Source organism: Colius striatus, chromosome Z (genome assembly GCF_028858725.1).
Source record: "Colius striatus isolate bColStr4 chromosome Z, bColStr4.1.hap1, whole genome shotgun sequence".
Lineage (NCBI taxonomy): Eukaryota > Metazoa > Chordata > Aves > Coliiformes > Coliidae > Colius > Colius striatus.
The window spans coordinates 39,555,524-39,569,931 of record NC_084790.1 but is presented as its reverse complement, the minus strand read 5'-3'; the positions used below and the strand labels follow the sequence as shown (position 1 = coordinate 39,569,931).

Genomic DNA, 14,408 nt, shown 5'->3' with positions numbered 1-14,408 from the left:
TCAGGTTACTTTCACGTTTTCTTATGAACCATTTGTTCATAAGAATTGCGTGTCTGTGTATTTAATACTTTTTCTCCTGCATCCACTGTCTTCTCAGAGGATTAAAACTAATTCATTAGGTAAAGCTGATGAAGTTTTTCTTTTTTAAATCTACAGTTTTAAGAATATACCTAACACTAAAGAATCCATGATTCTAAGTTGTATTAGTGATTGTTTTAAACTAAGTTAACAAACTTAATGACTTCTGTTATTACAATGTAATGATTTGTTAAAATGGAGTTTAAAATATTTATCCAGGACATAAAATTTTGTAAAACAATTACATATGGTAATAATCTATTAGGTGATAACCTAAATGTACACTATGAAAAATCAAACCCTGATCTTTTCAGTCCTTATCATGAGCAGCATCTTGTCAGTTTATCAATCACTGTTTCTTTCCATCACACTCTTAAAAGCGTGTTCTACCCACTAAATTTGGACTGAAGCTCGGATCAGAGGGAGCTGCCATGTTGTATACTCTTTTGTTTGTGTTTCCCTATTCCATAGCATCATTTGTTTTCTCAGAAGACAGGATGTGCTAAGCACTCGGCAGCATTAGGCCCAGTGCCGCTGGGAATAAAACTCCTGCTGAATTGAAACAGTAAATTAAAAATAATAGGTATTATTAACATTGTATTTTACCAGTAGGAAAACTCACTATTTCTATGTAATTATGTATGTTATGTCTTTCAAAGGCACTCTTGTTAGTCTCCCACCTGTTTTGAACTATATTTCAGTATGGGGAAAAGTAAAGATTTTAAATGTATTGACTGTCATAAAATGGACACCTTTATTTAATCTCTCTTTAACCCTGTGCTGCCCATGCTCTATTTAAAAAAAAAAAAATCTTAGCTGATGAGCCTATTTTGGAATTTAAGTTTCATTTTTGCATCATACAACAGTGAAACCTGCATTTGTAAAGAAAATAAAGTGAGCAGGTACTAGCTTTTAACTGCATATCCTAATTGAACATATTAACTGTTCAACAGGAACTTCAAATAGTCTCATCATTTTTCTGAACTCCATCTTTCCTTAAGACAGGCAACGGAGAGCTACTTTGGCTATAACCTAGCTTTAACTATTCGTTCCTTGAAGACCCCGAGGACATAAAAACATGGTTTGCAGGTCAAAATTATTACTACTCAAAGGGGACCCGCCAGTGGGGTGAAGCACAACCTCTCACCTAGTTTCACAGAGCACCGCAACAAGGCAGAGGCACCAGCTACCCCCCTGCCAACCCCACCGACGACGGCCGCTCGGTCCTAGCAACCCCAAGTCGCTATACCACCTCTGCTGTTTGCCTACAAAACCGCCCTGGGTAGAAGTACGGCTCTGTCTCAGACTCTGGTACTCAGCATATGCGAAGCAAGGCCCGAGTGCGGGGCCGTCGGGGTTGGCCTGAGCACCTGACCAACAGGGCGGCGCCGCCTCAGCCAGACGCGATCCCTCACAGCAGCCTCACAGCCACCGCACGCACAGCCCAGGGCGGGAACCTCGCTCCGCTGGCGGACCGTACCACCACTGACCCTATGGGGGTCGCTTCGAGCCCACCCCCTCCTCTGGCTATCCCACTAGTGAGCTCGACCGCATGCCCGTGGGCGGAGCGCGCTGGCGGCCGGGGGAGGGTCCAGGCGCGCCTCACGAAGTGTCTGAGGCGTTACCGGTTTTAGACGCAGAAAAATGTGCACAGTCACTGCCAATTGCTATGAATATTAAAAACCTCAACAAACTGAGTGGTGAGGATTTTAATGCACAGTAAACCACAGTGTATTTCACAGACTGAGGAGCTTTTGGTGTTAGTTATTTAGTGATGGGTTTATTTTACAGATTACATTCACAGAAAGACATGGAACGAAGACTGAAATCCTACTATAATTAGGCAAAAGTGTTGCCCTATGGCAACATGTTATACTGGCAGCAATGCTATGCTAAATGACCCATGTGCAAATATGTCATTTAGCTACTGGGAAGGTTATTACTATGAGCAGACTGGGAAAAAATGCAGAAAAAATACTGTGAGGGAAAAATGTGTGACAGATTTTGTCACAAAAATACGTGGAACAGAAGTATGTTAGATGGGAGTAGAATATTTAACTTATAATAGGTTTAGCAGTCACCAAATAGTACTTTGTTTTAGCTTTTAAAATAACAGCTGCTAAACTAGTTAGCAGTTTAGTACTGCAAACTTCCAAAATATGAGAATTTTTCTGTAGTTTGTTTAGAATACATAATTTTTTTTTCTCCTTTTCATAGAGTAGTAACTTACCTGGCTGAAAAAATGTCTGAAATCCTTGTCTGAAATCCGCTGTGCGTTAGGCAAGTAGGTAGGTCTTTTCTAGCAGAAGCCGGCATGTAGCTGAGTGATGCTGTATTGATACTGTGCAACCTATGTAGGGTTTCTAACACAAATGTAAAACACAAATGCCTTTTTGTTGCCATTATAAGCATCACTGTAAGAGAAACTTCTGTGCCAATTTGTCCAAAAGGATGAAAACATGCAAATATACACAAATGCATTCAAATAGGTGTTCATTAATTTAATATATTAGAAAACATTTAAATAAATGTGACATTTAAACATATTAACAAACATATATCTGAGTCTAGGCAAATATATCTGCTAAAACAGTATCTATAGCAATTAAAGTAACCTCAGTAAAAGGAGTTGATTACATGTTACCATCACTTATGCATGTTTTTTACTTAAGTCTTGGGGTTAGAAGTTTAAGAAAAAAAGACTATGTATGTGACCGTATCCTCATAATTGGAGCCATCAAGCAACAGAAAAGGCCACTTAGTTTCAGCATGTGCTTGGGCTGTTCTTTTGTTCAGAAACAGAACAAAAACATTTTTTTTCACTAAATATTTTTTCCCTCTGTACTTGTGTCTTTTTGCTTGGTGAAGAATGACCTAATCTTTGCTTTATAGCTTCAGTAATTGGAAAAAATAATGGCTTAGCATTAGTGTTGACACTGTGTATAAAAATACAAGCTTAATTACTTGTAACAGGACATTGATAGATGGCACGTTTCTGATGTTGCTTGTATGAATTTCATATTCTTGCAGTCTCAACAGGAGTATTTCATGATGTGGGATAAACTAAAAGAGAAGAAAAATAAACACTAGTTAGATTGGAAATGAAATCTCCTAAAATGTGTATCAGTCTATGACTCTGTAAAAACCTAGATTTTGTAATCTCCAGGAGTCATTAGGGTCAAATTCAAAATCAGTCTACTATGTTATTTGAACTCAACTTAAAATGGCTTTGTTTTGTGTTCTGAAATGACTTTCCAAATTACTGCAGATGGAGAACCAACTCACTGTGTCATGCTGTCTACAAATCTTTGTTTGGAATAGCCTGTGTTTGTCTGCAGCATAACATTTAATAAAATATTTAGACATATGGTATTGAAGGTAGACAGCATGTTCCAGCACTTTGTTCCATAGACAGACTGGTACGTGCTGTTTCCAGGAGGAAAACAGCCCCTCATGTAATTAGAGCCTAAGAGACCTTTTCAGTCATCTAGCTTGTCAGAACAATATTTTTTGTTTTAAAAGTCTCAACCAGCACCCAAGGAGGACTGAAAACAGTAATTTGTAGCACAGCTTGTTTGTTCCTTGTCTGACATGGATGCTCATTTATGTTGACTTTGTTGAAATTTTTTGAAGCATATACATATGTACCTATACCTGAACAGAAATCACAGACCTAGACTAAATAATTACAGAGGTACAGAAGTTTATACAACAGAGAAGAAAATGTTTATCTGCATACAAGTAGATTCAGATATCCTTACGGCCTGAGTTGTGCGGTAGTCTTCTTCATCAGAGTGTATCAATATCATCCACTTGAAGTCAGTTTCAGAGAGAATATAATCACGCAAAAGTATATTGTTGCTTTTGATGGTTTGCTTCTGTAAAACTTGAAGACACTAGAATAATTTTATCCTCAAAAGATTTTTACTTTATGAATTTACTCTATGAAATTTACTTTACTCTATTATTTACTATTTATACTGCAGCCATTCCAACTGTCCTGCAAGCTTGGAAGCATTTAACAAATACTCTATCCAGTTTAAATAAGATATGACAATAACAACTAATAAACCTTAGCGATGATAAGCAATAGAGAAAAAAGGATGAAGTCGAGAGAAGTAATTGTATTGCTTCCACTGGCTTCCTAAGTTATGTAGCCTGTGTTCCTTTCCTCTCCCATTTACATCAGATTTATCTTTCTCTTGACATACTGATGGGACAAACTGTTATGGTTTCAATTTTAAGCACAATTATAGCACTTATTATAATTTATTTGTAATTCTGAATCTCTTGTACTTTTAAAGTAATGCTGAACTTCTGACCTAGTTTTGTCATACTCTTAAAAAAAATCAAGGTAGTAGGGAGTATTTGAACCACACAAATATATATGTACATGTCAGATTGACAAGAAGCATATTTTCTTAAATACATCTAGAGCACCATAAGAACATACAGTTTATGGTCTACTGGACTACATTTCCCAGAGGTTTTCAAATCTTGTCTAATTGAACCAAGCCTATCCATTTGGACAGTACTTTGGATTTTTTTGTTTCTTAGTTTTCCCTCCGTTGACTATTAGCCCTTCTTCCATAGAAATTACACAGCTGGGGGTAGTAAGAAAGGAATGCTTGTGTCTAAAGCACCATTTGCTACACTACGGAAGCAGGAAGACAACTTGTAATGACACATATGCTTCTATTTCTCGTCTTTCTGTTTGTGACTGTGGTCAACTATCAGTGCCAGGCTAAAAGCTTCTAAATAGTATTTTCATACATTCCTCAATGAAGTAAATCCAGAAGATAATTACAATTGATTCATTGGTCATGAGTAGAAGTCAGCTAGTTAATACTAATGATATTGTGAAGAAAATAGTGGAACTTTGCATCTAGGAACTTTGTGTCCCTAGTGCTTTTCATAAAATAGGTCATTCTTTGACTAGGCTACACTATATATTGTATAATCCAAACTTGACTAAAATTTTGCATTTTAAAATACTGTAGGCTTACAAGTCCAATTGCAGCTAATAGAGGTCATTGCCTGGAGTTACATGTTTTTGTATCCATAGTTGGGGTCAGGAAATTTCACTTAAAAGTTTTCATGGCTTCTCAAGGCACTAGCAAATCTTTCTCATTCCATTAAAAGTATGCCATGACAAGGAATGAATTCTAACATGTAGGCAGGAACTTAGCATAAGGAGTCCCACACAGCTAGGCCACAGATAGGGGACAGGGTGTGCATAATAAACATAACGTCTCTAACGCATACAATACTCAGCCATTGAAGAAGTGTTGGACACACTCATTTGGTAGCAAGGTTTTGCTAGGAATCCTGTTGTCTTTGGTAACTTTCCAGGCTTCTGCCTTACTCTTCTAATGAAAAGTACATTTAGTTGGCTCGGAGAATTAGTTCCTGGAGAAATTTTTCTTTCAGAAGGACAAAGTTGGTATTTCCATTGTTTATAACTCAAGATTGTAGCACTGTATGTGCCACTGTGGTAGTTCGAGCCTGGCTGGATGCCAGGTGCCCACCACACTGTTTTATCCCCCACCTCCTCAGCAAGCCAGGGAAGGGGAGAAAATAAGATGGGAGTCTCGTGGGTTGAGATAAAAGCAGTTTAATAAATAAGCAGCAAAGCCGCGCGCGCGGGAAGCAAAGCAGAAGCAGATAAAGCTGTTACTCTCTACTTCCCATCAGCAGCGATGTCCGGCCACCTCCCGAGAAGCAGGGCTTCAGTACGCGTAGCGGTTGCTTTGGGAAGGCCAGAAATGAATCTCGCCTCCCCTTCCTGCTCCTTTCCCCCAGTTTATATTACTGAGCTGATGTCATATGGTATGGAATATCTCCTTGGTCAGCCTGGGTCAGCTGTCCTGGCCATAGTCCCTCCCAAGATCATGCCCACCCACAGCTATTGGTGAAGGTGGGGGAAGGAATGCTGGAGGGACAGCCCTGATGTTGTGCAAGCGGTAGTCATAATATTGATATCAACAGTAAGCACAGCACTGCAGGAGCTGCTGTGGAAAATCGCTACCATCCCAGACCCACTACAGCCACATATATAGCTGCTGTGAAATAGATGAGAAAATTTAACTTCTTTCTTAGTATGAGAAAGTTACCTGTCACTATATGGTTCCATACTTTATGTCTTTCTGGTATAATATTGTAAGGGTATAGAGAAAACTGGCAGAAGTGCTCACCAAGCCACTTTTGATCATCTACCAGCAGTCTTGGCTAAACACAGAGGTCCCAGTTATCCGAAGGTTGGCAAATGGCCCACCGACAAGAAGGGTGAGAAGGAGGATCCTGGAAACCACAAGCCTGTCAATCTGACCTTGGTGCTGGGGAAGGTTATGGAGCAGACCATCTTGAGAGCCATCACACTGCACATACAGGACAACCAAGTGATCAGGCCCAGACAACATACAGGTCTTGCCTGACTAATCTGATCTCATTCCTTAGTGGAGGAGGGAAGGATGTGGATGTGGTCTGCCAGGACTTTGGTAAAGCCTTTGACACTGATTCCTACAACGTCCTCCTGGAGAAACTGTCTCTCCATGGATTGGGTAGATGTTCACTTTGCTGGGAAAAAAACAGGCTGGTGGCTGGGCCTAGAGGTCACCAGTGGTGTTCTCTACGGTTCAGTGCTGGGGCCTGTTCTGTTTAACATCTTTATCAATGACCTGTATGAGGGGACTGAGAGCATTCTCAGTCAGTTTGCAGATGATGTTGAGTGGGAGTGCTGATCTGCTGGAGGTAAGGAAAGCTCTACAGAGGGACCTGGTCAGGCTGGAGAGATGAGCTGAGGTCAATTGTATGAAGTTCAAAAAGGCCAAATGTCAGGTCCTGCACTTGGGCCACAACAACCCCATGCAACGCTACAGGCTTGGGGCAGATCGGCTTGACAGTTGTCTTGCAGAAAAGGACCTAGGGGTGTTAATCAACAGCTGGCTGAACATGAGCCAGCAGTGTGCCCAGGTGGCCAAGAAGGCCAGTGGCATCCTGGCTTGGATCAAAAATAGTGTGACCTGCAGGGCCAAGTAGGTGATTGTCTGCTTGTATTTGGTGCTGGTGAGGCTGCACCTCTAATACCATTTTCAACTCTGTCCTCTCACTCCAGAAAGGATATTGAGCTGCTGGTGAGTGTCCAGAGATGGGCACTAAAGCTGGTGAAGGGTCTAGAGAATAGGTCTAGAGAATAGCGGCTGAGGGAGCTGGGGATATTTAACCCAGAGAAGAGGAGGTTCAGAGGAGATATGATCACTCTCTACAACTAACTGAAGGGGAGTTGCAATGAGGTGCAGGTCGGTCTCTTCTCCCCAGTGACAGAACAGGAGGAAATGGGTTTAAGTTGCTCCAGGAGAGGTTTAGATTGGATGTTAGGAAAAACTTTTCACTGACAGGATCATCAAGCATTGGAACAGGCTGCCCAGGGAGGTAGTGGAGTCACCATCCCTAGAAATATTCAAAAGACGCATAGATGAAATACTGAGGGATACGGTTTAATTTAGTAATGAGCCTCGCAGTGTGAAGTTAGTAGTTGGACTCAATGATCTTAAAAGTCTTTTCCAACTGTAACGAATCTATGATTCTATGGCCTGCACTATGGCTGCCTCTTCACACAATCTCTTGTCCGTCTGGGTGCACTCACCCTACTATCAGGGTGACTATCAGCCCTATCATAGCCCTCCACGGGTTGCAGAGGTACAGCTTCTCTCTTGCCATGGGCTGCAGGGAACTGCTTTTGAGGACCAGCACTGCAGCCTCCTTCCCCTGTTACTAAGCAAACATAAACCCAGCACATCATCTCTGGAGGGATTAAGAAAAGGTGTAGATGTGGAGCTTAGGGTCGTGGTTTAGAGTTGGATGTGGCAGTGCTGGGTTAATGGTGGAACTTGATCTTAAACATCTTTTCCAATCTAAATGATCCCCTGATTCTGGGATACTATTTTATTTGCAAGTGAAAAAACGTGTAAAATAATTTCATTACTGAAGGAAAAAGTCAGAGGAATGAGTTTCCAGGCATGTCTAGGCCTTAGGTATCTCTTAAGGAACAGATTTTATTTCCTTCAGCATGAGCTCAAAAGCTGACCAAGGACAGTAATGGAAGCATCATTTATAGCATCTATGTTGAGAAGCTACAGAAATTTTTTAGTTCAAGTTTGCTTTTGCTTTCACTAAGCCTTCTGCAGACTTTTATTCCTTGCAGTCTGGAGAACAGGAGTTCAGCTCCCTTCTCTCACAATTTGCAACATGATGTGGAAGGATCCTCTTCTTTCTCAGGCTAATTTCAGGAAGCTAATGCATCATTAGTCAGCTAAATTTCATATATTGGGATAAAGAAGTTTGTATTATGCAAAAGAAATGCTAAAGCCTGTAATGAAAAAAAAATCTGTCAAACATTTGTGTTAATTTACTAGATGCATTGATTTTAATAGCTACATCTGCTTTTCATTAGAACTACTGACAATTGTCATCCACACCACACCTACAGCTCCACCTACAGCTAATTATCCTATGCATTGCTAATGCCTGAGAGCTGCCCCACTCTTACTGTTTCTCTCCTATCCATTTCTGACTGTTGCCTACTCTCTCTGATAGCCCTGATTAGAGGTGGTGAGGAAACACTTGCTCAATACAGTTATGCCAGCGTGTTTAACTAATATACAAATCATAGAAATGGACTCGGGCTACATCTTGATCCTGTGTGACCTGAGGGCATGGTTTCTGTGGCAGTTGAAGCACCGACTGTGCCTGCAATTAATAATGATTAGTCGGAAAGAATAATTTTTAATGTAAAATAACATTTCAACAGAAAGAGTTCCAAAAGAGAAATATATCCATTGATATCTTCTCAAAGTCAATTGGTTATAGAAGCTGGTTAAGTTCTTACAAATTCCATCATCTTGGTTAACTAGGATATTCTGATTTAGAACTGAAAAGCGGATAATGAAAAAGTAATATTATGTAGTGTTTACCTCCTTGCACCCCCACCCAAGTTTTGCTTAAGAACTGATTCTTAATGGAGACTCATATAGATTGTCCTGTTTCAGTCTCTTATAAGCGTTTAGTAATGCACATTGCCTTTGATGGCAAAAAAAGGCTTGAACGCAAACTCTTCCAAACCAAGATGTGCTTCTTGATGACACCCAAAAGCAGCCAGCTTATCAACTTGATTCCTCCTTGCTTTTGAGAACCAATATGGTTCCCAAATACATATATTCCCATAAACTAGCCTCTGCCAGGAAACATGTGAGTAAAATGTCAGTTCAAGAGTTGGAATAAGTGCAGCCACTTTACATTCCAAACACTTCAATGCAGTGAAAGTTACTGGTTTTACCATCTTGCTTAGTGTCCACCTGTGATGTTTTCTTCTTTTTACCTCATACATTTTAGCCATTGGTTAAACCTGGAAAATACAACTTTAGTAGGCGTTTCTAGAAGACTGAATTCTATCACTTTTGCATTGACTCATCTGGCATTGGGACAATATGTAAGCATTATTTCTCAATCTCCATAGTAAAGAAGAGAAAAATTACTGGTCCAGAAGCTATTTCTGTAAAGCACATGTATATTTCTCCCCCACTTCAAAGATAAGGTGAAAGTAAATAAACAAGTTGCTTTGCAACTGGATAATATAAGCTTTTCTATATTCTGCATCAGAACTTGAAAGTACAGGTTGCTGTGTTCTGTAGGAAAACAGCAGACTGTTATTATAAAATGTAAAGCTTAGACAACTGCAAGTCTGACATTTCTAAACATCCACGTGTGAACTATGCACAGACTGCTGTCATTAGGCATGTGGTTACTTGCGCTGCACTTCTGCTGGAGGTGAGAAGCTCAAGTCGGCTTTTGCTGAACCAGGTGATAGTTACCACTAAAAGAGATCATTGCACCGTGTCGCTGTAAACACATCTACCTTGAGTTGTATATTCCTCCTGTTTCTTGCCTGAATGAGTGAACTGCATGGAGAAGCTGTTTTCAACCAAGCAGATATTTCTGGGAAGATTACTCTAGCTATTCCCTCCTTTGCTCTTGGACATTGGGTCCTCCCTTTCTTCCCTGGTGCTCATCTGGGACTTTGCTCATTCAGTTTACATTAATCAACAGACAGTAACTTTTGCCACTTTGCTTTTATAATTTTCTCAGGTTTTAGCAAGTTGGATCAGCTCATGGAAGGGCACTGGCAGAGAGCAGTGGAACTGGCACAGGTGAGAATGGTGGGAGCTGGAGTTCCCCACAGGGCAGTGGTGAAGCACTGTCTTCACTGCCATTTCCTAAAGTCCAGCTGTGAATCCCCCAACTCCTACTGGAGCTCAGCTATTTTTAAAGCCTTATAAAAGGTGTAAGCCTTCTGAAGCTTAGTTCCTCAAGCAGGAGGTATTTACTCATCATCATAGTTCATCTGCATTGAGTTCTACAGATGAAGTTGTTTCTACAGAATTGTAAACCATAAGAGAACACCAATTAGATTGTCCAAGGGCTCCGCTAAGGTGAAATTCAGCTCAACATCAAGATGCCTTTATTAACACATGTATTTTGTGTCTGAATGTGAACAAGATGTCCATGCTCACATTCTAGTCTGAAAAATGGAGAGCTCTCATTCACTCACCTCAAGCAGGCACTTTTATCTGGTCAGCTAAGGAGCTCTTTAGACTATTAACTGTAATGGTAACTTGTACCTACCTGACACAAAGGTTTTGACATTCCTGGAGCTGTTTTCTTCCACTGGGGATCAATTAAACTGCCAAACTATGAGCCACTACCATAATTCAGACTTTCAGGTAAAACAGAATGTACACAAGACTTGTGCTATTTTGTACCAGCACCTGGAAGCCTGAATACGTACCTTAAATGGCTTCTGCATCTATGTAAAGAAAGTGAATCACACCCTGATTCCGTTAGGAAGAAAGGGCTTACCCTTGTCTAGTTGGATTCCTCCAACAGTTCCCTCCCTACCTCCAGAGAGAGAAGAAAGGCAGTAGTACATTACTAACCTACATACTGGGAGATGTTCAAGATACGGCATTTTCCATTGAGACAGACATGTCATCTGACATGGACAACACTTCAAAGTTCAAATACTGCTAGGTTTTAACTAGCATTACAAGTAACTACTGACGTTTGTTAGAACATCTGATTTGTGGATTCAGCTGTAGGTGTAAATCTTGAACTACTGCAGCTTATTTATTTGGAACCACTGGCTCTTCCAGCCAAAGGTAAACTGGTCTGCTAGCTTAGTAACATGTCTTGGCCAGTTCTGGGTACATAATGTCCTTCTTCTATAAATTTAGGTCCATGCTTCTATTTTTTTAACTATATACATGCCAATCAGTGAAAGCAGTGATCTCATTAGGCATTGCTTCTATTCTAAAGAAAGCTGAATTCTACTTCATTCAATGATAAATACTACATTTTCCCTAATGAAATATGTGGGGTTTTTTTTAAATCATTATCTGCAATAAAACACATTGTGTCAGGACAGATCAAAGACAATACATTTATTAAACTTTGAGAAAAACAAACAAAACACTGACATAAGGAAAGTTAAATAGAAACTGAAAGACGCATCTTCTGACCAGCATATAACGGCTTGTGTGACCAGTAAAGTACCAAAATGACATTCTGAGTTTGATTGAGGTATTTAACTATTTTTGGCAATAGAAACAGAGTAAGAAACTTTTTTCAAACACACACATAGGCATTATTTGCATTAGTGTCTATCATCTGTGAAATTTTATATGAAACTAAATAATGCAGCTGTTAGAAAATTATGGCAGCAAATTAGCAGAATACCTAATGCACATGTACTGTAACATATGTGCGAAACTTAAAAATCCCACCCAATAGTTTGGCCCAGTCCTGTAGCCCTTGGTCACAAAAAGAGCATCAGTGAGTTCAGTGGGACACATCATGAGCAAGACCTGTATTCTCTGCACTTCATACACTTCTGTTCAGGTCAGGTCAAAGAAATCAACATCCTTATTTACTGTCTAAGAAGAACTCTACTATGATGAAATCATGGCCTAGGAAGGTAACTTCTGAAGCAATACTAGCTCATTGCAAAGTTCTGTTAAGTTCTTAATATGCATAAGAACAAAGAGAGCTTTCCCACTGAGTTTCATTTTTCTCTCCTTTCCTTCTAAAAGTCTGCCTATCGCGGTCAGAGGAGATGCTGTTAGGCCGCAAAGACAAAAAAACACTTTTGAGCAATACTGTATTCTCTTCCCTTGTTCCACTGAAGTCTTTTAATCCCATTCTATCCCTAAAAATGAACTGCCGGCTAACTCCTGAAGTCCTTATATTATGGGTTTTTTTTAAATCAAGGCTTTCATGTGGCACGAACTAATAAATTTTGTAGTGAAACCTTTGGCTGTAAGATGGCTTCAGAAGTTGGTCAAATGTGAAGAGATTATGCTGCTAAGTCACCAGAGCTTATTCATGTGTTCTCAAAAATTTTCAGTGAAAGTAGAGTTGCACACTGTTTAATACTGTGTACAACAAAATTTTGTGTATAAAAAAGAGTAATATTATCCAGAATAGAATAGTTTGCTGAAATATTTTGTGTACTTTAGTTTTCTACAAAACTTTAAATTGAATGTATAATTCTTTATTAGTTACTATAAGAAAGTAATAGAATTAGTTACTTTAAGTTTGTACAACATTTCAAAATTTCTCTACAGGTTTCTTTGGAGGTATAAAATGTCTTTGTAAAAATGTATTTCTTTTTGCTTTGAACAAAGTTCTACAAAACAAAAAACTCCTTTTTAAGATTGCGGCAATAACATTCTTTAGATGGGTCATCATAATTGAACTACAGTGTGTAGCAGGATAGAAAATATTTATGTTTTTTTTTGTGAGAATATTAAAATATATTTTATTCATTTTTATAAGTCAAAATAGATGTGTTATTTAGTCAAGCTAGTTTTGTTTTTTCACCTGTATGTTCAGTTCCCAATTACTGATATAAAGATCTCTGCCAACAGCACAGTTTTTACTAAAGTCTTAGACTTTAAACGACCTGATTTTTTTATCAAAAAGCATGATTTACTGTACATTAAACACAGTAATTTCAATGTTTAGTATCACAAAAATCATCACGCACAAGAACAAGACAGTCACTGCTTGTAAAAGTCTCAAGACAAATTCATAGATAATATTTACAGAACACAATAGGAATATTTTGATGAATATTTTATGTTGCAGTGTTTCAGATAAAATTATAAGAACCACGAGAAACTTCCTAGACTTCATTTTGGTTTCAGCATACAAGCCTGAGCTGACTCTCTGCTGTGAAATACTGCACACACCTAGTCAAAGTAAGTGCTATGGCATGATTTTGTTCAGTTGGTCTGTGCTCACATAGCCACATGACATGTTGAATTCCTTGTCTGGCACAGGCAATGCAGTTGCATTGAGCACAAGCCCTTGCGGAGAGTGAACAATATGAATAGATGTATAGTCTGGGACAGGCATCTCGGAACTTGGGGTCTCTGCTGCTGAAGCTCCAAGACTGACACCGGTAGTGGTAAGGCTCTCTGTGGTGAAGTAAGCGTCCTCGTTACAGCTTTGCTCCTGAACACACGGCTCATCCTCTTCATGGGAACTCACAGCAATGCATTTTTTCACATCTGCCTCACAGAAGTAGGTGTTGTCCATGGTGAAGTTTTGTTCTGCACAGCCCTCACATAATGCTCTCCCCACCTTGGATTTCTGCCCTGGTGAAAGCACAACGCTGCCTGCTGGAGTAATATCACTCACTTGTGCATAAAAGTCAATGTTTGCCAATGAATTCGGGTTACTAAGCTGGGTATGGACTAATCGACCCACTGAGTTGAGGTTGTCTGCAAAAGGTGGCCATGGCTGACCATTTCTGGGCTGACCACTCACACGTGGCTGTTGGGCATCTGTGTTGGCAAGACTTGGAAATGACTCATTGTTATCTCTTCTATCAAGGCACAAGAGATCCTCTTCTTTTTCAGTCACCTTTTTGAACTGATCGATATCAGAGATGGCATCACATGTGTCACTTGCACTGAAGTCTGTCTCTGGAATATCTGGTTCACAACAACTGGCCCGTCCAGAATCGTCATCCTTTGCTCCCAAGCAACCGTGTGACTTCAGATGATCTTCACTTAGGAGTCTGTCGGTATCTGAGACTCTGTTCTTTTCATCAGGGTCTTCTATGTCCAACTCAATAAACTCAACCCACAAATCATCATTGTATAGCTGTGTCTTGTAGTTGTCATGGCTGGCTAAGATTGAGTTCACTTCATCTAGCTTTCCTTTCTATAAAGCAAGAAAAAATGAAAAAAGGAAATAGTAAAAATGCTTGT

At 39.7% G+C, this 14,408-nt stretch overlaps 1 protein-coding gene across 2 annotated transcripts in view; it reads right to left on the bottom strand.

Annotated features, from left to right (window-relative positions):
• Nucleotides 1-11,555: 11,555 nt before the first annotated feature.
• Nucleotides 11,556-14,408, bottom strand: part of GHR (growth hormone receptor) — a 137,496-nt gene continuing 134,643 nt past the window's right edge. For both annotated transcript variants that reach the window (XM_062018731.1, XM_062018732.1), the window contains one exon: nucleotides 11,556-14,361. In XM_062018731.1, coding sequence (XP_061874715.1) covers nucleotides 13,399-14,361 — 963 coding nt within the window. In that variant the 3' untranslated portion in view covers nucleotides 11,556-13,398. The remainder of the gene's footprint in view (nucleotides 14,362-14,408) is intronic.